General features: G+C 37.1%; 2 protein-coding genes across 2 annotated transcripts; one reads left to right on the forward strand and one right to left on the reverse strand.

Moving 5' to 3' along the window:
- Window positions 1-1,225: 1,225 nt before the first annotated feature.
- slc25a24l (solute carrier family 25 member 24, like) lies at window positions 1,226-8,867 on the reverse strand. The gene is made up of 10 exons (XM_033982055.2): window positions 8,745-8,867; window positions 8,534-8,660; window positions 7,041-7,128; window positions 6,216-6,327; window positions 5,266-5,415; window positions 4,575-4,712; window positions 3,557-3,667; window positions 2,694-2,861; window positions 2,020-2,158; window positions 1,226-1,410 (listed from the first exon to the last, which is right to left on the reverse strand). Exons 1-10 carry the CDS (start codon window positions 8,865-8,867, stop codon window positions 1,226-1,228), a joined length of 1,341 nt encoding a protein of 446 aa, XP_033837946.1.
- A 2,492-nt stretch (window positions 8,868-11,359) lies between these two features.
- dnajb4 (DnaJ heat shock protein family (Hsp40) member B4) lies at window positions 11,360-20,575 on the forward strand. The gene is made up of 3 exons (XM_033982644.2): window positions 11,360-11,703; window positions 15,776-16,332; window positions 19,868-20,575. The coding sequence occupies exons 1-3, from the start codon at window positions 11,493-11,495 to the stop codon at window positions 20,096-20,098; spliced, it is 999 nt and encodes a 332-aa protein (XP_033838535.1). The 5' UTR covers window positions 11,360-11,492; the 3' UTR covers window positions 20,099-20,575.
- Window positions 20,576-21,298: the final 723 nt, after the last annotated feature.

Below are 21,298 nucleotides of genomic sequence, written 5' to 3' on the forward strand. Positions count from 1 at the left end.
TAAAATCCTATGATGTGATGGTAAGAATGGACTCATAAAACAAAGAAGTTTCAAAAAAGTGCTCAGTGTGCGAGCTATGTAGCCAAAAGAGCAGCCAATCACTCCATATTAAAATGACACAATTTACTCACTTTGTATTTAGCCTTAGAGATGAGGCTTAGGTACTCAGAGAAATTTTGGTTTTCACCTACCCTCCATACCCGCCCACTTCCCTAAACCAACTTGTATTAATAGTGGGTGGGGATAACAATATTTAAAATTGTAGGCCTAAAATAAGTTTGGGTCTTTCATCTCACAATCTTTTGGGATCCATCTAACCTTATGTACAGAACCAGCCGTCCAGGTAACCCTATGATCACCTCCTGCTTAGAGTAACTAATTAGGCCTATGATACATTACATCTCAAAATGACAATGTTATGTTTTTATGGTTGATTGAGTTTGTATGTAATTTGAAAAGCATACTTAAACTTACTTAGTTTTTTCCAATACACTTCAGTACAGGGTTGTCAAAAGTATCAAACATCAGATACTAAATTATACTAAAACTAGCATCAAAACTAGATAGTAATTTAAACAAGTATCGATACTAAAAAAAAGTCACATTCACAGGACAGAAATGAACCATTCCTGAATAGCTTTAGAATGATCTTGAACAAGTATAGAACTACATAGACTAGTATACGCCTATGGACCGCTATGGAACATACCTGGACAACTGAGGGATTACATAGATATAAAACCACATGGTAATATAAAAAAGTACTATGATTTGATGCTGAAAATGACATTCTATTGTCTGATCGTGGTATCAGAATCAATGTTAAGTAGTGAGTTTATTCCTTTGTATCAAAACTGAGGTTTTTAGTATTGTGACAACACTATTTCAGTATTTTTCTATATGTTGTTACAATCAAGGATCAATGTTGCAAGTAATTTCCCATATGGTGAAGAGTAATACAAAAGTGTAAGCCTTGTAGCTTAGCTGCATAATTACAGTATTATATAATAACTATAATACCTTTTTCTTTTTCCTCCTTTCACAGTCAAATTATTGCATTAATAAACACCGCTGTAACTGGCTCAACCAAACTGCCATATCATCATCAAGTGTAAACTGTGAAAATGTAACCTAGCCTATTTATACATTCATCTGTTGGTAAGTCTGTCATTAATTCATCTCTTTTCACAAAATACGTGTACATAAGGATACATTTTTATATATTTTATGATTCTAGGGAAAACATAGTCTCAAATCTTCGAATTAATAAATAGTTAATAGAAGCACAAGGTATAGCTCGTACAAAGCTGGCTCCCATTCCATTATAAAAACCCCTGAATCCATTTCTCTCATAAATTCCTATAAGGCCATTTAGTACTCCAGTAGACCGATGCGATGATGGCCAGAAAGCTGCAAAACAAGAAATAAAAGATTTTTTTCAAATATAATATTCAAATACAATATACATTCATCAATCACACATATTTGGACCACTGTCCAAATGTTCAGATTCATTAAATGCAGAAAAAATAAAGCTCTTGTTCATGTTATTCTTATTTAAATGACTTGACTTTTGACTTTTTATTTTTATTCTTAATTCTATCCTGTGGTTGTGGCATCTGTTAACTAAGAGAATTTCCCTTCGGGGATCAATAAAAGTGATTCTGATTCTGATTCTGATTCTGATGTCAATCAAAGGTGCTTTAGACCTGATGTTTTAGTTGTGGTTTAATCCTAGTTTAGTCTTGGGTTAGTTCTGGTTTTGTCCTGGGCTACTTCTGCTTTAGTCCTGAGTTAGTCCTGAGTTAGTCCTGGTTTAGTCCTGGTTTAGTCCTGGTCTTGTCCTGGTTTTGTCCTGGTTTAGTCCTGGTTTAATCCTGGTTTAGTCCTGGTTTAGTCCTGGTTCAGTCTGGTTTATTGTAGATGTAGTGGTTAGTTGTGGTTAGTATTGAGATTCTTCAGATTAGGTCAGTATTTTCTTGTTTTCTAAGGCTGCTTATAATGCAGTTGGAAACCCACCTTCTGCTTGTTGGTGAGTCCGTATCACAGCTAATGGATAACTGGTCATTTGTCCGGAGGCAAAGGCGACAAAACTGAAGAAAAATAGCTGAGACTCGCTGTTGTATGTTGGGTTACTCTTCGCCCAGTTCATTATTGACTGCAAACAGGTGGAAAAAATGACGGAAACTATCAACAATTAGTATTTATGATAACAAGTCAACATAAAGTGCATATGACAGGTTACTTTTTGTCTTTTTTTTTTTTTTTTGAATGTTATAATTTTACTTACTGGTTGAACACAGGCAGCATATATGGGATACATAGAGGTAATGTTAACAACAGTCAAAACTTCTCTAAATTGCACAATAGTCTTGATTGCACTAATGAAAATAAATTACAACATTTCTGTTCAATGAAGGTTTAATCTGCCAGAAAATGCCTTCATTGTGCTTAAATTATCTCTGCATTTTGGATGGAATTTTCTGTGTTCCTGACATAGGTAGAGGGATTCTGTTTTAGAAGTCACCACAACTTCCTGTATTTTTGTACTTTTCTTCTGACATGTAACTGATGTAAAACTATGATACATATTTATCAGACGTACTATCCCATCAAATCAAGTTATAATTAGAAAAACATGAAAACCATAAACCGTGTCATATGCACTTTAAAGTTACATTTATGTAACTGACCTGGTGAACAGCGCACTCCACACCAGCATAGGGGATCATACAGAGGATGCTAGGCTTAAACCCTCTGTAAAACGACAACAAAGACTCATGTGTGTAGATGGAGCGGGCATAGGACACAACTCCTTTATATGTGCCAGGCTGGAGCAGGTTCAGACGCACCTTCAGCACCTGAGATTCAAAGACAGAGAATAGTATGTAAATATATGTTCTGAAATGTTAATAATTTAATAATAATAATAATATTTTTTCTGTCAATTACACATAATAAAGCAGCAATCTTTCACAACTAGTACTTTGGCATATTTTATATATTCAGAGGTGGGTAGAGTTGCCAAAAATTGTACTCACGTAAGAGTACTTTACTCAAAGTGGGAAGAGTACTGTTACACTGCATAATATGCACAACATATTATTCAAGGAGTAAGAGTGCTGTAGAAAAGTACAGTTTCTTCAAAAAGTAAATGTAACTGAGTACTAAAAAACATCTGTGTATATTATATAAAATAATCATGTTTTTAACTGGTATTTTTGTTAGTCTCTTTTGCCCTCTTCTGCCAGAGGTACCAATAATAATGCATGACATTGTATATAATTACCATTTCACTTTAAATATATCATATACAGCACAATTAATTGTTCATAATGCATATACTAGTCTATGTAGTCTGTTCTGATACAGCTCAAGATCATTCTAAAGCCATTCAGGAAAGCTTCATTTCTGTCCTGTGAATGTGACTTTTTTAGTATGCAGCCACGGTCACATGCAATATAAGACCAGAATATTATTATAAAATACTTCCTCTGTGTGGAATGTGTATAGTTTGTAAATGAAGGGAGGTAATTTTGAATAGCCGACCTGATACCTCGAGAGGGTAGAAGACCGCGTGAGCCACAGCTCCAGAGACACACCCCAAAGCAAACCTGTGCTGCACCGTCAGACTGTCCTGACACTGGTCCTGAGTGTATGCCTTCATCTAAAAACAACAAGCAAACAAATTAACAACAACAATGAAGAGAGGATAGGACAAGTGACTCTGGCGGGACTATGTAAAGAGGATGATTGAGCAAAGGAGAGGAGCAGATGGTACAAATTGAATTGTAATCAAATTTAGATGGAATAATGATCTAACTAGTCCAATAGTCAATGATCAGCTTTGGGCTTTATGAAGAGGGGGTATTATGCAAAATCAACTTTTTGGAGGATTCTACCATGTTATAATGTTATTCCTCAGCAAAACATACAATCACTCCCGGCCCCTATTCAAACCCTCTTTATGGTTAGCTGTACAATCCTATCCAAAGCTCATTCCACAAGCCTATGGCAACCATGCTCTCATAAGTATACAAAAGCCATATACAAAACAATACACTACAACCTGACAAACCTGATGTAATGTGTAGTAGTTTAATTAGTAGAATGCACGCCAATTGTAATGTGATAGCGCTCTGAAGGCGGAGTGAGCAAAAGGGAAGGGGACTCTGGATCAAAAACAAAAGTGAAACTTATAAAACATGTTAACACTTTCAAAACAATAAAAGGTAAGAGTGTGATCTAAATATGTTGGCGTTATTACCCCATAAGTATAATACCCCCCCCTTTGATCCATACAAGTCTACAGCAGTCATTTTCTTTCTTTGTATAAAATGTCACAGTAGTGTAAAGCATTTCAGATGGTGTTTATTTTAAAAGTCTACCTGTTTTTAGATTAAAATTTTTTTTTTTTTTTACTCAAATTGAAAATCGGGATCGATCCTAACAAGAAAAAAAAAAAAAACGCTCTACAGCTGAGCCCTGTGAGAAGATTACACTGAATGTACTATTCCATTAGTAACAGGAGTCTGAGCATGAATATTGTATAAGTGAGTCTTGTTGTATCTCACCTGTGCATAGATTAGACACTGCAGAGTGGACTGAGGCGTTCCTTTTAAAACATTGACAGCATTTCCTTGCCACATCGAGCGTACACCTCCAGATCTGAGCTCCTGGAAGCCCTGAGAAAACGCCTTAGAACCATGGACCTAAAGACAACAGGAAAAGTTAGAATTAATAAACTCCTCCTCCTCATATTTTGCCATAACATCAACACATTCACACAGATGAGGAGTAGATTAGTGTCTTGCACAAGGACACAATCATAGTATGAGATTTTAGTTGTGGGAATTGAACCTCCGACCTTATGGTTAGTGGCTGAACCTCTGAAATCTCAATGAACTACTCTTGATCTAGTAAATTGCCGTTGGTTTTGGCTAGGTTACAACTAATTGGCAACTTGGAAAAAGAGAGGGTCATACGAAGCAGAGGATGCAGGGGAGAGGGTCAGATGTAGCAAAGGATGCAGAAGAGAGGGTCAGATGGAGCAGAGGATGCAGAGTAGAGGGTCAGATGGAGCAGAGGATGCAGGGGAGAGGGTCAGATGGAGCAGAGGATGCAGAGTAGAGGGTCAGATGGAGCAGAGGATGCAGGGGAGAGGGTCAGATGGAGCAGAGAATGCAGAAGATCCAGAGAAAAAGGTCAGATGGAGCAAAAGAGAGGGCTAAACGGTTTCAAAATGATATTAAAATTGCATTTGACCTGTAGTTGAGTCTTCAGCCGATCTATAGGAGCAGTCACAGTCCTGGACACAGCGTCTGCTAAACCGGCCGACAGAACAAACCTACTCCAGACTCCAGGCTCCTCTGAAAACTCTAACGGCATCGCTCGACTCTCCCCCACGTCAAACACCTACAGCACAGAGGTACAGTGTAAAGACCATACCATAAGTTCATTCGTTTGCGAGAGGCATGGGGATTTTCTATTCATTTTTGGCCAAATTAGTTTACATTTATTTCGATTCTATGTCTGGATATGATAATCTATTGAAACATGATTGCTGTTATAACCAGGGGTGGACTAAGGTAACAAATTATATTAAATTACAAATAATCACATGCCTGTAACTGCATGGATTTTTTGGGTAGTTGTACTTTTTAGAGTTGATTTTTTTACTTGTACTTGTAATTGAGTGTAACTGTAGCCATGCAATTGTAAATAGTTACTAAGTACTGTACAAGTCCCAAATGTGTGCAATCCATGTCTGTCTCTGCTACTTTCTAAACTGACAAACACACAGCCTTGCCTGTTCTGATTGGCCAAAACTCAGAGGATATCCAGATTGCAGTTTAAAACTACTACTAGTTGTACACACACTTTTTGATTGATCAAGGTTTGTATAAAAGTGTGCTCTAAAATGCTTGTACAATTGTGTTTAAAAGTAACTATAATTAGTATTCTGAATAGTATTTTTCATGTGTACTTTTTACTTTTACTTTGGTACAATTTCGCAGCATTACTTGTAATTTAGTACATTGTTAGGCATGTAACTGTACTTTTAGTTGAGTACAAATTCGCAGTACTTTTTCCACTACTGTTTATAACAAACTGGTTGACTTTAAATTATGGTACGTAGAAAGCCAAATATTTTTTAAGGTTGTATTTGGTGTCTCTGATTGACGTAGTGCATTTTAAAAATTGGACAAAAGTACCACATTATGTTTCCATGATGACACCAGCTCTCCAATGTTCTCCACAGGGTTAATAATCACATGATGTAAGAACTCACTCCAGTCCACGGTCAGAGAGTTGTCTTTGTCCATCCTGATGTGAAGTACAAACATGTGATATGAATTCAACAAAGCAAAAATAATTACCAATATTTAAGAAGGGGTACTAAGCAAAATTAATTTTGTTATTCCCTCATCAAAAACATGCCTGAAGAAGTTTTATATGTCATCAATGCATGTCTGAGTATTTTAGCTATCTCTTTCCTGCACTACTCGAACCCTCCTTGCAATTAGCTATAACATTCTGTGCAATGCTCCGCCCACACGCCTACGACATCCATGCTCTTACAGGACAATTCTTCATAAATATACAAAAACAAGATTTAAAAAACTATGCATAACAATTTGAAAAACTTGATGCGATGTGCAGTAGTTTCATTAGAGGGATGCACACTGATAGTGTGATAGTCATTTAATGTGTTGTCCTTCACATTACATTATCTTCAAATTATAAATCAGATGTTACATACTGACATTTACTTCATTATTAGATTCCCCATATACTTTTTTACTCTTACTTGAGTAATTTCTTGGACCACTACTTTTACTTGAGTAATATTATTTTGAAGTAATGTCACTCTTACTTCAGTACAGTGTTTAGCTGCTCTACCCACCTCTGCTTATTTCTGTCTAAGTCCCTTCAATTAGAGTTAATTCAGATAAATATTTTAATTTAGAACATTTAGGTTGTAAGCAATCTAAAAAGATACAATGTATTTCCAGTACATTAGACAGAGAGCACCTTACATTTGTATGATTCGCTTTGCATTCGTCTTGGTTATGACCACTCCCAACTCCTTAAACAGACTGATAATGTCCTCCTGGTCAATCACCCCTAATCAGAGAAGACACAATTATCAGAAGTATTGGTAATAGGAGTAGTAGTAGAAGTAGTAGTAATATAAGTAGTTGCAGTAGTAGTAGTAATAGGAGTAGTAGTAGTAGTAGTAGTAGTATTGATGGTAGTAGACAATAGTAGCAAGAACATTGTTAGCAGTAGTATCAGTGGCAATAAAAGACCCATGTGCCAGTGGTAGACTGATAGTAGTTTTTGCACACATGTAGCCATGTGTAAACTAGATCTAAACCAGGACTAAACAAGACTTCATCAGGACTAAACCAGAACTCACAACGGACTAAACCAAGATAAACCATGGTGCAAAACAAGGCTAAACCACATCTAAACTATGAACAATCCCAGACAGGGCATGCAAAAGAATATAAATGGTATTACAAATGGCTGGTAGTAGTAGAACTTTTAATGGTAGTAATAGCACTTACCATAATACTACTAACTACTAAATAATTGTAGCTACTATCACATCTGAAATTCCACATTATGATTTTAGATTTAGTGTAGTCCTTGTACTAAAATTTCAAACTCGATCTCAATACCAATGAGTATCTAGCGTGATAGTTTTAGTACTGATGAGTATCTGGGTATTGATCCCTTTGCCAACTCTACTTAGGTTACACACATGAATATCACATGGTTCACTACTTCATGGGGCCAAAGGTAACTGATTACTGTAAACACCAGCTGACAATGTAGAGTCACCTTGAAAAGTAGGTTTACAATCACTACTCAGGGAAATATGCCAATAAAATCTGTCGCGGACACTCAATTGATGCCACAATTAAAATGCAGAGGTGGGTAAAACTCACCTCTGAGTAAACTTACATTTACTCAGCTGCTATTACTTGAATATCTTCTGAAAGAAATTGTACTTTTCAGAGTACTATTCTAGCAGCATACTTTTATTGCTACTTGAGCTACTTGAGTAATATTTTTATTGAAGTAACAGTACTCTTACTTGAGTAAAGGTTTGGGTTAGTCTTCCCACTGTGAGTAAGTTTACAAGTGACAATATGAAATGATTTGAACATTTCTGCTTCTTGCATCGCTCCTTCAGATATGATTTAGTTTGTCTAGTTTTTGTGTCAATCCTTTGAATAAGACCAGACATAGTCTATTATTTAATGTTTTGTCCTTCAAATTACCTTTACTTCAATTATAAATCAGATGTTATGTCCACACAGATAATCTTACCTGAGTAATTGTTTCCCAAATATTTTTTTTTACACTTACTTGAGTAATTTCTTGGACCACTACTTTGTACTTCTACTTGATCAATGATACTTTGAACTTAGAAACACTACTCTTACTTGAGCACCATTTTCACAAACCTCTGCTCAAATAATGCAACAGTTAAAATAGATAACTGTGTTGCTAGACTTACCGCACTTGTCCCTATCCAAATCTTGAAAGTGAATTTTCCATTTCTTCTCTCTATCCATCATATAACTGAGGAATTCTTTGTAATCTAATAGGCCATCTTGGTTTTGGTCATAGGAATCAATAATATTCTGCAAAAAAAAACATGCATAGATATTGCATAGGCTATATAAAGAGATATTAAATGCAGGCTTTGATAAGTAGTATAATTCTACCTGCACTTTGCCATCTGCAGATAGTATCCCATGCTTTCTCATTTCATTGTGCAGCTCTCCTTTGGAAATGTAGCCATCGTTGTTTTGGTCCAATTTGTCAAATAGCCCGCGGAATTGATCCATTATTAAATTCAAAATAATAAATAAATGTTTAAAATTATAAGCCTACGTTACAAAAGCGGGTAAAGTTAAAATCTTATTAATAATCATTGAAGTAGCAGTAACGCCTTTCACTCAACGCTGACTCACTGGAACTGCTCAGGTCGATAATGCAGAGAACAAACCTGTGCGGATAAAGGACGGCAGAGGGCGCTGTTGCTGTACGAGCCCAGGGCGACTGACACACAATTAGAGAGTAAGAGTCAAAATAATATTACTCAAGTGGAAGTAGCATCTTTTTTTTTTTTTTTTTTTTTTTTTTTTTTTTTTTACCTGTCCTATGTCCAAGAAATTCTGGCGTGACATTAGTGAGTGGTTATCTCTTAAAATCCCAAACTTCACAGATTTAAATGTTAATCAGATTTTACATTGCGTGAACGATGTGGATAGAAATGTAATTGACTGTGAATGTTGTTTTCCTATTGGCTAAATACCATATGCATTGTTGTAAATGGAGAGACTCTACCCCCTTTATGAATGAATTTAAACAATTTTACTCCTCCTTGAAATTGCTTAAATCAGTCTGTGCCAAGAAAATGTTGTGTTCGATGTCTCAGGTCCTTTTGTTTTGATTTTGGTTCTGTGGTCGGGGTATGGTGTGCTCCTTTTTTGTGTCTTGCAGAAGCTGTGTTCCCCATGTTGATTGCTTGTTGATTGTTTGTATGTTATTACCTTAACGTGTTTTTGTAATAATAACGTTTAAAAAAAGTAGAAGTACAAAGTAGTGGTCCAAGTAACAGTCGGGGCGTAACATATGATTTGTAATTTGAAGTTCATGTAAATAATTTCATATTGTCAGTATAAAGCATTTGTTACTTGTAGACTTACTCACAGTGGGGAAAAGTAACCAACACTTTTACTCAAGTAGGAGCAAAAGTATCCTGCTAGAAAAGTACTCTGAAAAGTACAATATATATAGTAACTGACTAAAAGTAACTCAGTACTATCCATCTCTGCTTATAGTGGACACAACTGGTTGAGTGGCACTGGTAGGATCAATAAAGCAAAGTGTGACTTGTGAAAGTTGAATAACAGTCATCTCTCCACCTGATGTGTGAGGTTTGACGTCACTACACAATTTGTTTTAACCTCCTTTTTCTATGTCTAAATATCCTTGGCAGTGTCCTATTCACTGCGGTGTGTTTTGCTTAATCTTTTTTTTTTCTCTTTGACGTTACGTGCCCTTTTACGCACAGACAGCCGTGAAAGCACGAGCTCTCACCTGCGCGCGTGTGAAGCCGCCTTTAGTGAATGACGCGCATCAGCATCTGCTTTTCTAGAAAGAGTCACCGGTGTCCCGCGCGCTCTGTCAGAACCCCGAGAGACCTTTCCACGAAACAGGAAGTCCGCCTTCAAAATAAAAGTATCAACAGGGGCAGGCTACATTTTACCTTTTGAATTACATAAATAGTAAATATGTATAATGTGGTCACGATACTAAAATTTGAAACTAGATTTCAATACTAAGCAATAGAGTTAATAGTTAATATTGATTCCGATACGACAATCATTATAAAAACAGTCTTTATTTAGACAGTAGAATGTTATTTTCAGCATTACATAATAGTACTTTTTTAATATGACCATGCAGTCTTATAACCTATCTAGTTTCAAAAGTAGTTTTAGTATCGATTTGTATCTGATTTTTGATGCAATCCTATTCCCTAGTACCTAACCAGGGCAACATGGATACTTTTGGACAATAAAGGTACCTTTGTTCACTGTCACCTTAATTGTTTAGTATACAAGAAACTGGAGAGATGGCAGCCTATCCCCAGATATAGATTTAAGTTAATTTATCTTTTGAGATTGCCAATCTCTACTGAACAAAAGATAAAGGTTGCTGTTAACTTGAAAACTACCACTTGATGACATCACAAGGAGAAACAGCATTTTCAGATTTGGGTACGCAGACAGACTAATGGTAAAGGATTACTCAAACATGTGTAAATGAAACAAAACACAACTCCAGATATGTTTTTGAGGAGGTAACAACATTTTAATATGGATTAAAGCTTGCAAGAGTCAGTTTTGCAAAATATAGGACCTTTAAACCTCAACAACAAAAATATACATGTCCGTGGTGGGGATTAAACCGGCAACCTTTACATTAAGCCAACCCTGACTAATGCTAACAGACTCTTTTAAACATATCAAGGCTCATTAATGACAGCAAGACAACCATTTGTTTGATTTAAATCGAAACACAAAAAACATCCAAAGCACCAGTGCCTTTACTTTGGTGCTTCTCCGGAAGTAGCGTGCATTACCATGCATAACTTGCTGCTGGCGGACGGTGGATGCAGAGGAGGGAGCAGTGGCTATTTAAAGAGGGTCATCCGGTTCTGGATACATATCAGGGGGTCCACGGCGTTGACTAAGCCGCTTTAAATGCGCTCTACCCCGCATTGTGCAACTACGAGCGCCCGCGTACTGCCTGCTTCTCTCCACAGCCAGGGCTAGGGGACGCTGTGCCATACATTCATCCATTCATCCATCGTCTGTGGACACGACTGGACACGTTTTCAAGTCCATCAGAAATTCTTGTTCGTGATTTAGTGATTTGAAGCGTGACAGCAAGGCCAAAAAATGGGGAAAGACTACTACAAAACGCTGGGCATCTCTAAAGGAGCGACTGAAGATGATATAAAAAAGGCGTACAGAAAGCAAGCGTTGAAATGGCATCCGGATAAAAACAAGTCTCCAGCAGCTGAGGAAAAATTCAAAGAAATCGCAGAGGCATATGATGTACTGAGTGATCCGAAGAAACGAGAAATATACGATCAATATGGAGAAGAAGGTATGTTAAGTATAGTGTATTTGGCACGGATTTTACGCATTTGGATAGACTGTCAAATTGTATTGCCATGTATATTTTGACTAAGAATCCATAGGTTCGCCCACACGAGACCAAAAACTGACAGATGGACTGCGCACATGGCTTATTATGAAATATAGTAGTATTCAAGTAATAGTATTTAATTATACAGGAAATATAGGCTGCAGTTGTAAGTCTTTCCAAAGGGGCAGATGAGGTGAAGAAGGGGCCTAACCATGTATTTAAAGGCCTATAGTGCACTATTTTTTATCTATGTTATAATATTTTTTTTCCTTATCCCAAACATACCTGGAAATGTGTTTTGTTTCATTCACACATGTTTAACACACAAATCTTGCATATTTAGGCGGAGTTCTTCATGCAAACTAAAAACACTGTTCCATTTTGTGATGTCAAAAAGTGGTAATACAGGAAATGCTCCATTGTGTTTTTAAACTTCATACACCTTCACTGGAAAATCTGGATAATTTGCATTCATAGACTACAGCTACATCTATTGATTTAGCCTCATTGAAACTGTTTAACTCCTCGGTGCACCAGAGGATATTGTGGACGTGGCCTGTGGCAATCTCATCGGAATGGAAAAAAAAACATTTTTAAAATGTTTATCCTAATGCATTGTACAGTAACAGTTCAGTTCAGGCTAAAATTGCTCTTAACTTTAAAACTACCACTTAATGACATCACAAGGTGAGAAGGAGCATTTTGAGCTTTGGAGATGTAGATAATCCAATAATTCAGGCCTCTTCAAACTCCATACATCTACATTTAGATAATTTAAGCCTTGACATTGACCATCTCTACTGAACAAAAGATAAAGGTAGTTGTTAACTTGAAAACTACCACTTCATGACATCACAAAGAGGAACAGAGCATTTTCAGCTTTGGGCAAGCAGACAGACTAATAATAAAGGATTAGTCAAACATATATGAATGAAACAAAACACAACTCTTGGTCAGTTTTGTTGGGTACTAGTGGTTTATGTGATTTGGCGATATACAAAAATAAATTTAATACTTTGTATTCCTAGGCAAAAAAATACTTATTTTACATTTTATACTTATTTTACACAATATTTAGCTAGTGGCCAGTGTGGCATAGCGGTGAAAAAGCTACTTGAAACTTGTAGGTTCATTTACCAAACTGTATAATTGGAGCCTTGTGTCTGGGTGGTTTGGTTTTCCAGGCTTCCCCCATCAACCTAAAATATGCTCAGTAAGATAATCCTCCAGCTAGGCACTCCTGACAAAGATTCATGTTCATGTCTGAAGAAGGCGCCACCATGTAGGAATTAAAGCATTTGTTAACTGCCTGGACTAGAAACATAATCCTGTAGTGGTAGTTTGTGGTTTGATTAGCAGCCTATTACTCTGTAATGGCTGTTGTTAAAGGGTTAATAGTATAAAGTGATACTGGTGAAGTCAAGCCAGCAATAAAGCAGCATTAGCAGTAAACTTAACACCTTTTCTCAAACGAGAGTTGGGCCACATATTGATTTTGGTAATATCGGAGTGTTTCCCAGATATTGGTATCGTATTGGATATGGAAAATTTAGCTGATTTGGCACTATTCTTTTTTGTAAGCTGCTCCAGTCTGTGTGCCCATGTGTCATTCTCATTTTATCAGATGTGTCTCTCTGGACAGACTGAGTATAGATGGAAATAGAAGAGCAATTAGGCTAGAAATATGAATTCATATTTACCCAATCATCCAACAAATGTATTTATATCCCAGTTAAAGTCACAGTATGTAACGTTTTAGCCAAAATAGGCTAAAATAAAAACATGCTTTAGTTTTCCTTTTCAATTTGACTGCCTCCTTCTACTTGTTTCCATGGAAATGTTGTTTCTTCGGCTCAAACTTTCCACAGTTTGACATGAAAGCTTTTTATCTCAGTGGAGAATGTTCCGAAGTATGCCACTTACATACTAACTTAACATATATTTGTGGGCCTTGCTATGGTTTTTAAAATTTCAGTATTGGTATTGGCAAATATCAGTTATCTGCCACAGCTGCAAGACAAATATATAACAAATAGATATTGTTATCGGCTCAGATTTAAAAAAAAACATATTGGACCATCCTTGTTTGAAACATTATAAGCTATAACATTAATATATTGACCCATTAGTTATAATTACACCATTGATGGGTGTTGATAATGTTGCTGCTGGACCAGGGGGTTATTATTCTTTGGATTGTCAGAAGTATCTAAAATCAAATACTAAAACTGGTACTGAAATGAGATACAGTACTAAAAAAGTCACAGGACAGAAATGAACAAGTATAAGACGACATAGAATAGAAATATGCCCATGAACCTCTATGGAACATACCTGGATGACTGAGGGATTACACAGATATAAGGTCACATGGTAATATAAATGAAAGTACTATGACTTAATGCTATTGTCTTGTGCTTTTTTGTTGTCACTGTGATATCAGAATTGGTTTGAGTACCGAGTCTATTCCTTAGTATTAAAATTGAGTTTGAAATTTTAGTATTGTGAAAACACTACATTTTGATGATTTTTACCAAAAAATAACAATTTCTCTTCGAATACATCCCCCCATATTACTATCAAGATTGACTCTTGATAGTAATACGTTGTAGACCCTTTGCTTAGATGCACGTGTATCCCTGCACCACCTAACCTGCTTCATTAGACTCTGAAAAGGACAGTTAGTGAAAGCTTATCTCCAAATGTCAGCAGTGACTCAGCCTGTTGCATTTCTGATGTGGCCCAGAGTGAATCATGGTGTTAAAACGAATCGTGAATCAGGTTTTATTTTCACTCAGGGTTTAAAAGGCCATACTGAAGCGACCGCTGAGGAGCTATATGTGTACTGTCAACTCAATACTGGATAAAAAGGGAAGTCGAAATATCAAATAGCAATGTTTGATTAAAAGAAGTCACTGAGACAGTTTATTTGGGAAAAAATAAAAAAAACAAGCGAACTACAGACTAATGTGTGGCTGTCAAAAGTATTTTTTGCAGTTTTTACAGTATTCTTCCATATTTCTAAGGGCACTATAAACTTTTTTCAGCTATAACAACCAGATCATTTTATCTGTTTTCAGTTTTTTTATTGTATTGTACAAAGTTATACATTTCATATACATATAGAATTATATATGAAGTAAGATAAATGGAATTGTGTAACAAAGAAGAAACATGAAATAATAATAATAAAAAAAAAAAAAAAAAAAAAAACATTCAACAATGAATGAGAGAGTGTGTCCAAACTTGTCCAAAGCAGTATGTAACCTTTCTGGTGGAGAGTTTGCGTGACTCTATGGAGATGTTATTGCTTTTCCTGAAATGTGAAAAGTATAGCATTAATTCAGTTCCAGGTGTGTTGACCTGTGATCTGCTTGTGCCACCTGCTTCTCTCCATATACACAAATTACTTAAATGCCTTACTGTGGAACATTTCGGACAAAACAGGTGGTGGACCCTCTACCTAAAAAGTTCCACAGTGTACCTTTAAATGTAGACTTGAACAGGCTTTCAGAGGAAATGACTTGACTCAGTTAAAAAAGTAGGGAGGACACTGTGATTTTGTTCCAAATTATTCCCATACTCACACTGTGCAATTGAATCTCATATGAAGCTCATGACAGGAGTGTGTGCTGTACAGTGACAGTCGTATATGCTGACGTGCTCACACTGTATGGAGCGATGGTCATACACACTGACCACTGTACGAAGCACAGATTTACAAACCTGATGCGATGTGCAGTAGTTTCATTAGTGAAATGCAAGCGGATTGTAATGTGAAAGAGCTCTGAAGAGGGAGTGACTTAGCTAGGAGAGCAGTGTGGAGGGCCTCAAAAACAAACGCGAAACTTATTAAACATGTCGATACATTATTTTCAGCGTATGTAGCATTTTCAAAACAATAAAAGGTAACATGGTGCTCTACATATATTTTGTGTAATACCCCCCCGTCTTTAAAACCTGCATTGACCAGTTTTTATTAAAATGTTTATTATCATACAAGTGATGACATATGTATTTTTCACTCTAGGTCTAAAGGGTGGCAATGGACCAACTGGTGAAGGCCCTGGCAACACTTTCACCTACACCTTTCACGGCGACCCTCACGCCACCTTCGCCACGTTTTTCGGCGGATCCAACCCTTTCGAGATGTTCTTCGGACGCAAAACCAACGGCAGGGACGAGGAGGACATGGATGTTGACGATGCTTTTGGCTCTTTCCCTGGTTTCAACATGAACGGATTCCCACGCGACGGGCCTCAGCGGAGAAAGCAAGACCCGCCAATCATTCATGAACTGCGCGTCACCTTAGAGGAAGTCTTCCACGGCTGCACCAAGAGAATGAAAATCTCCCGGAAGCGCTTAAATCCCGATGGGCGGACCATGCGAACGGAAGATAAGATACTCACCATTGAGATAAAGCGAGGTTGGAAAGAAGGAACTAAAATAACGTTCCCGAGAGAGGGGGATGAGTCACCAAATACGATACCAGCTGATATAGTGTTTGTGATCAAAGACAAGCCCCACCCACATTTCAGACGCGAGGGGTCCAATATTGTCTACCCGGTCAAAGTCAGCTTGAGACAGGTGAGTATCCGGAGGGTTTAAAAGTTTACTCAAACAAATGTAATTGAGTAAATGTAACTGAGTACTACCCACCTCTGTTAGTAGGCCTTCTTTTAAAGCCCCACCATCTAATACCATCTAACTAAAGTAAGAATATCGCTGATTAATTGGTACTTCCACTGCTGGACTAACCAACCACACTGGACTATAAAACTAGGACCAAACTGACTATACTAGGACTAAACTAGATCTAGACCAGGACTAAATTAAATTGGATCTATTTCAGCTCAAGTTTAGTCCCATTTTAAGTGAAGTTACTGTGTCAAAACCAGGACTAAACTAGGTATAATTTTGGTCTGAAGCAAAATAGAAACAAAACTGGCATTAGAGTTGGTTAAATTAGGAACTTTAACTGTAAAGGACCACTAAATTGCAGTAATAAATTCTCATATAGTTTCAGTGGTAGCCCATCTACAGTATATCTCACTGAATATTTTTTTCCAAAGTGAATGGGTTATTTAGTTACATCCCACTCCCACACAGTTCTGACTTTAATATGCTTTTTATAGTCTGAGATCAATATCCGTAGGTAGTTTCTAAAATGCTACTAGAAACAAGAGGTGTAGTAAATGAACGTAGTATTCAACTCCATGAACTTGTGAGAGGGAGATGGAGAGATGGAGAGAGAGAGGGAGAGAGAGGGAGGGAGAGCAAGAGGGGGGGGGGGGGGCGGGAGAGAGAAAGAGTGAGCGAGGGACGGAGGGAGGGAGAGGGACAGAGAGAGAGAGAGGGAGGGAGAGAGAAAGGGAGAGGGACAGGGGAAGCGAGTGGGAGAGAGACATTTATTGCATGATCATTTAACCATGTTCAGTCACATGAATTTGCATCAAAAGATAGAAAGCGAGAGAGATAGAGAGAGAAAGAGGGGTTTAGAGCGTGAGAGAGAGAGTGACAGAGAGAAAGAGAGGGGGAGACACACAGAGGGAGTGAGTAAGTGAGAGAGAGAAAGGAAGAGAGGGACTGAGACAGAGAGAGGGCGAGTGAGTAAGAGAGAGAGAGAGAAAAAAGAGAGGGACACACAGAAGGAGAAAGAGAGTGGGAGAGGAGAAATGGTGTGTTCCCGAGGCTGCCCACACAGAGCTGCAACAATCACTTATGCTGGTCCTCCCACTCTCCTCCGTCACATTGAGACAGATTCAATGTGCTTTAAAGAGTTAAATATAAACTTAAACCATTAGCACTAACTTACAGGTCAGATCTGTGAATAGGCGACTCTACTCAATGTAAGAATACAAGTTTGTCAAGGCATCCTGGCCAGAAAGGTTTCAGAGTGAACCTTTTGAACTGTATACTGTAAGTTACATATTTAGACTCATGTACACCCATGGACCACTGTGGATCCTACCTGGACGACTGAGGGATTACATAGATATGAAGCCACATGATAATCTAAAAGAAAGTATTATTATTTAATGTTGAAAATCACATTCTATTGCCTAAAGAAAGAGTGTTTTTTATTATTATTGTGGTGTTGGAATCTGTAATGAGCTTATTCCTTTATTGCAATCAACAACACTATTTGTAAGTCTCAGTGCAGCCACCTGTTCCCGCTGTTTGCTCAGATAGTTCCTTCTGAGACCATTGCTTGCATAATAATTCACATAAGTAGTCATAAATAATCTGGTTGTGCAATCTTAAATTAATATGTACTGTAGTTTTACAAAATTACCCAGTGAGTCAGAGCGCTGAAATGACAGGCCAGTCTGAGAACGGAGAAAATCAAAAAGTTAAATAGCAAAAGAAAATGTCAAAGCTTTCATTATATCAATCTCTGTCTAGCACTAGCTCAGTCTGTATGTTGTCAGATGTTCATCCTTTTAATGTCTATGTATGAATGTGTTAGTGTGACTGATGTTTCCTATTGCACTAATGGTTTTGCAAATGGTTGTTGTGTCCTTGGGCAAGAATTTTTGGCTTGTTGTGTTAATAGTGAATGTAGATAAAGATGGAAAAGTAACTTTGTCTACTACTCCAAGGGTTATGACCTTAGGACAGTTGTCATATCTAGAGGTTGGGGGTTCAAATCAGGCTTAAAATTAGATTACACTTACATTCTCTGTGTGGGTGGTAAATTGATGAATCATATCACAGCAGTTTTGAGGAGATGACAAAGAATATTTCACCAAGCATGGACAGTTAAATAATTTGGCCCGATCCAAGGACATTGTCCTGCAAAAATCAAGTAATAAACAAGAATGGACATGCCAATAATCAATATTGAAAATTAGAACTCAATGAGCTCTAATTTTGAGGAAAGACCCAGAGAAAAAAATGATGAGCACCACATCAAATTTTGATTTTTATGGGGCCAATGGGAGCTTGAAACATAAAAAATTCAACAAGAAATAAAACATGTCAGGACATGCAAAAAAAAAAAAAATGTTATGGCTTCGGCCTAAACCGTACAGGAAGTCGGCCATATTGGATCAAACCCAGGAATGACAAAAGAGCACACCGTTGTACTCAGGACATCTTCTTGCAAACATTTTAAAATAGGGCCAGAAGACACTAAACTCATGTGAAATTAAAGATTATCAAGTACATTCTGAATATGACTTTGGGTGTGGTCATGGTGAATTTTCAGCAGTATTGCAATTTTTACAAAATTAAAAATAATAATATTTCTATTAGACACATTTTTTATTTGGAAGAAGTCAATAGAGCGAATGTGCACATTTTCGGTTGTGGCCAACTTGCAAAAAAAAAAATTTTACAAGTGTTAAATCTTGCATAACTCTGACCTGCAGTGTCCTATTGCCCTACATTAATATACAGTCTGTGTACAATAACGACCTGAACACAATGGTATACAAATTACATAGCTGAGATATTAAATTGCTTCACAGGGCCCCATAAACTTTTGTATAGGATCAAAAAAATGATTTTGTCATAGACAAATTAAATTTGGCATGGATATCCGTCTTGCCAAAGGCAGTGAGGACAGAAAAAATGTGTCATTGAAATACATGAGGTTCAGACTACTGCACTACTGTTGTCGACTAAATAGATGCTTTCCAACTATGGCCTAAAATTAAAGTTTCCCAAGATGAGCATTAATCACAAAACACATTAAACACTGTGGCACCCCTTTAAAAATACATTAAATACATTATGCCAATGGTAGAAGAGTCCAAACTTTTTTAAACATAGAAAGATGAAACTTGACACTAAAGTAGTAAGTAAAAAAACATTGTGACTCCACCCTAAACCCAACTGGAAGTTGGCCATGTTGGGCTGAACCCCGTTTTTGGCAAAATCGCGCTTCTCATACTTTGATTATCTCCAACTTTTGATTTTCATTCAAAAGGGTGGAAAAGTGGTCAAAATAACCTTGACCTATGTGCAATTAAAGACTATCATTTAGATGTTCGATAAATTGTAAAAGGGATTTAGTAATGCTATGTGAAAATGAATTAGTTTCTCTAAAAATATGTATAATTGGTTCATGTACAAGCTGCAACTAATTATCATTCCTTTTCTCTTTTTCTTCCTCCAGTCTCTTTGTGGCTGCTCGGTCACCGTGTCAACCATCGATGGAAAAACGTGCAACATGAAAATCACAGACGTCATCAAACCTGGCATGAGGCGGACCGTGGCGGGACAGGGCCTCCCTCTGCCCAAGAACCTGGAGCAGAGAGGCGATCTGGTGGTTGAATTTGATGTCAACTTTCCCGAAACTTTACCTAGCAACGCCAAGGATGTGCTAAAACGCCACTTACCCACATAGAAACCAAGGACATGCACAAAATGAGCCAAAAATCGCAAATATTGGTAGCGGTTTTACAAAGACGTGTATTTCAATGACAGTTGGCAGATGGACCCCCTACAAATGTGCAATTTCTATTTTTAAAAAGTGTTTCTTTGGGATAAGCATCGCACATGCTGCCAAGTGCGAAGCGGTGAAGTCAAGTGGGCTGTTAGATAGTTGGGCTACAGTATCCAAAAGAGGACATTTTTAGATTGTACACATGTTTGTTTGCATTTGAAAATATATATTATGGAATGAGTGTATAGATGCCAAAAATGTGCAAGTATAATATGTACAAATCAAGCCAGCATTTACACAGATAGAGATTCTTTTAAATAGGAGGTGTCTCAAGCTTTCACTGGAGTGCGATGGTACAGGTCATGGTAGTAAGGTCAGATTAAAAACATATTTTGTAACATTTTAGGATCAAATTTATTAATTCTTAGCTCTCTCTGTTAAAGAGAATATGTTCTACTTGTATTTTTATTTTCAAAAACATTTGTTTTAAACACTTAAATTAAAAATATTAATCTGTAGTCATTCAAATCTGTCAGTTTATATCCACTAAAAAGCTTTAGAACTGTAACTTCTAGAAAAAAAAACTCTCTTCTTTTTTTATGTTTTTATGTTGAGTTTAAAATTGCACCTTTCCTGGAATGTTCCACAGTATGGCATTTGACATATCTTGTAATTTATTCAATTACAGATGTTATTGCTCAGAAATACATTGTAAATCATGCATTCTTACTGTGAGTGGGGTCACATCGCCACAGACCTGACCTGGAACTTGCCCTGGTGGCGTCACATGTTTACACAGAAATTCATAAGTTTAATGTCATAGTGTGGAGCATTTCTGGCAAAACAATAACATCATGGAGACAAGCAGGTGATGCACTCTCCATTAGAAAACTCACATTGTGCAGCTTTAAATAGGGGGTATTATGCAAATTTGACATTTTGGAACTTTCTACCATGTTATAATGTTGTTACTTCATCATAACATGCCTGAAGAGGATTCATATGGCATTCATGCATGTTTAAGTAATCCTGCGATCTCTCCCTGTTCAGACCCTCCTTATGGTTAGCAGTACGATCCTGTCCAATGCTCAGCTCACAAACCTACGTCACTGATGCTCCCACACAACAATTTTCCATAATTATTCAAAAGCATGACACAAA

The sequence above is a fragment of the Periophthalmus magnuspinnatus genome, chromosome 17, assembly GCF_009829125.3.
Source record: "Periophthalmus magnuspinnatus isolate fPerMag1 chromosome 17, fPerMag1.2.pri, whole genome shotgun sequence".
Taxonomy (NCBI): Eukaryota; Metazoa; Chordata; class Actinopteri; order Gobiiformes; family Gobiidae; genus Periophthalmus; species Periophthalmus magnuspinnatus.

Bases quoted from the DNA above. Each gene is read 5' to 3' on its own strand.
- slc25a24l (XM_033982055.2), bottom strand. From the start codon at position 8,867: ATGGATCAATTCCGCGGGCTATTTGACAAATTGGACCAAAACAACGAT. The intron at 8,661-8,744 runs GTAGAATTATAC...TTTTTTTTGCAG, and splicing joins CTGCAGATGGCAAAGTGCAG to AATATTATTGATTCCTATGA. The intron at 2,159-2,693 runs GTCAGTTACATA...ACCTGTTTGCAG, and splicing joins TGGAGTGCGCTGTTCACCAG to TCAATAATGAACTGGGCGAA.
- dnajb4 (XM_033982644.2), top strand. From the start codon at position 11,493: ATGGGGAAAGACTACTACAAAACGCTGGGCATCTCTAAAGGAGCGACT. The intron at 11,704-15,775 runs GTATGTTAAGTA...TTTTCACTCTAG, and splicing joins CGATCAATATGGAGAAGAAG to GTCTAAAGGGTGGCAATGGA. The intron at 16,333-19,867 runs GTGAGTATCCGG...TTCTTCCTCCAG, and splicing joins TCAAAGTCAGCTTGAGACAG to TCTCTTTGTGGCTGCTCGGT.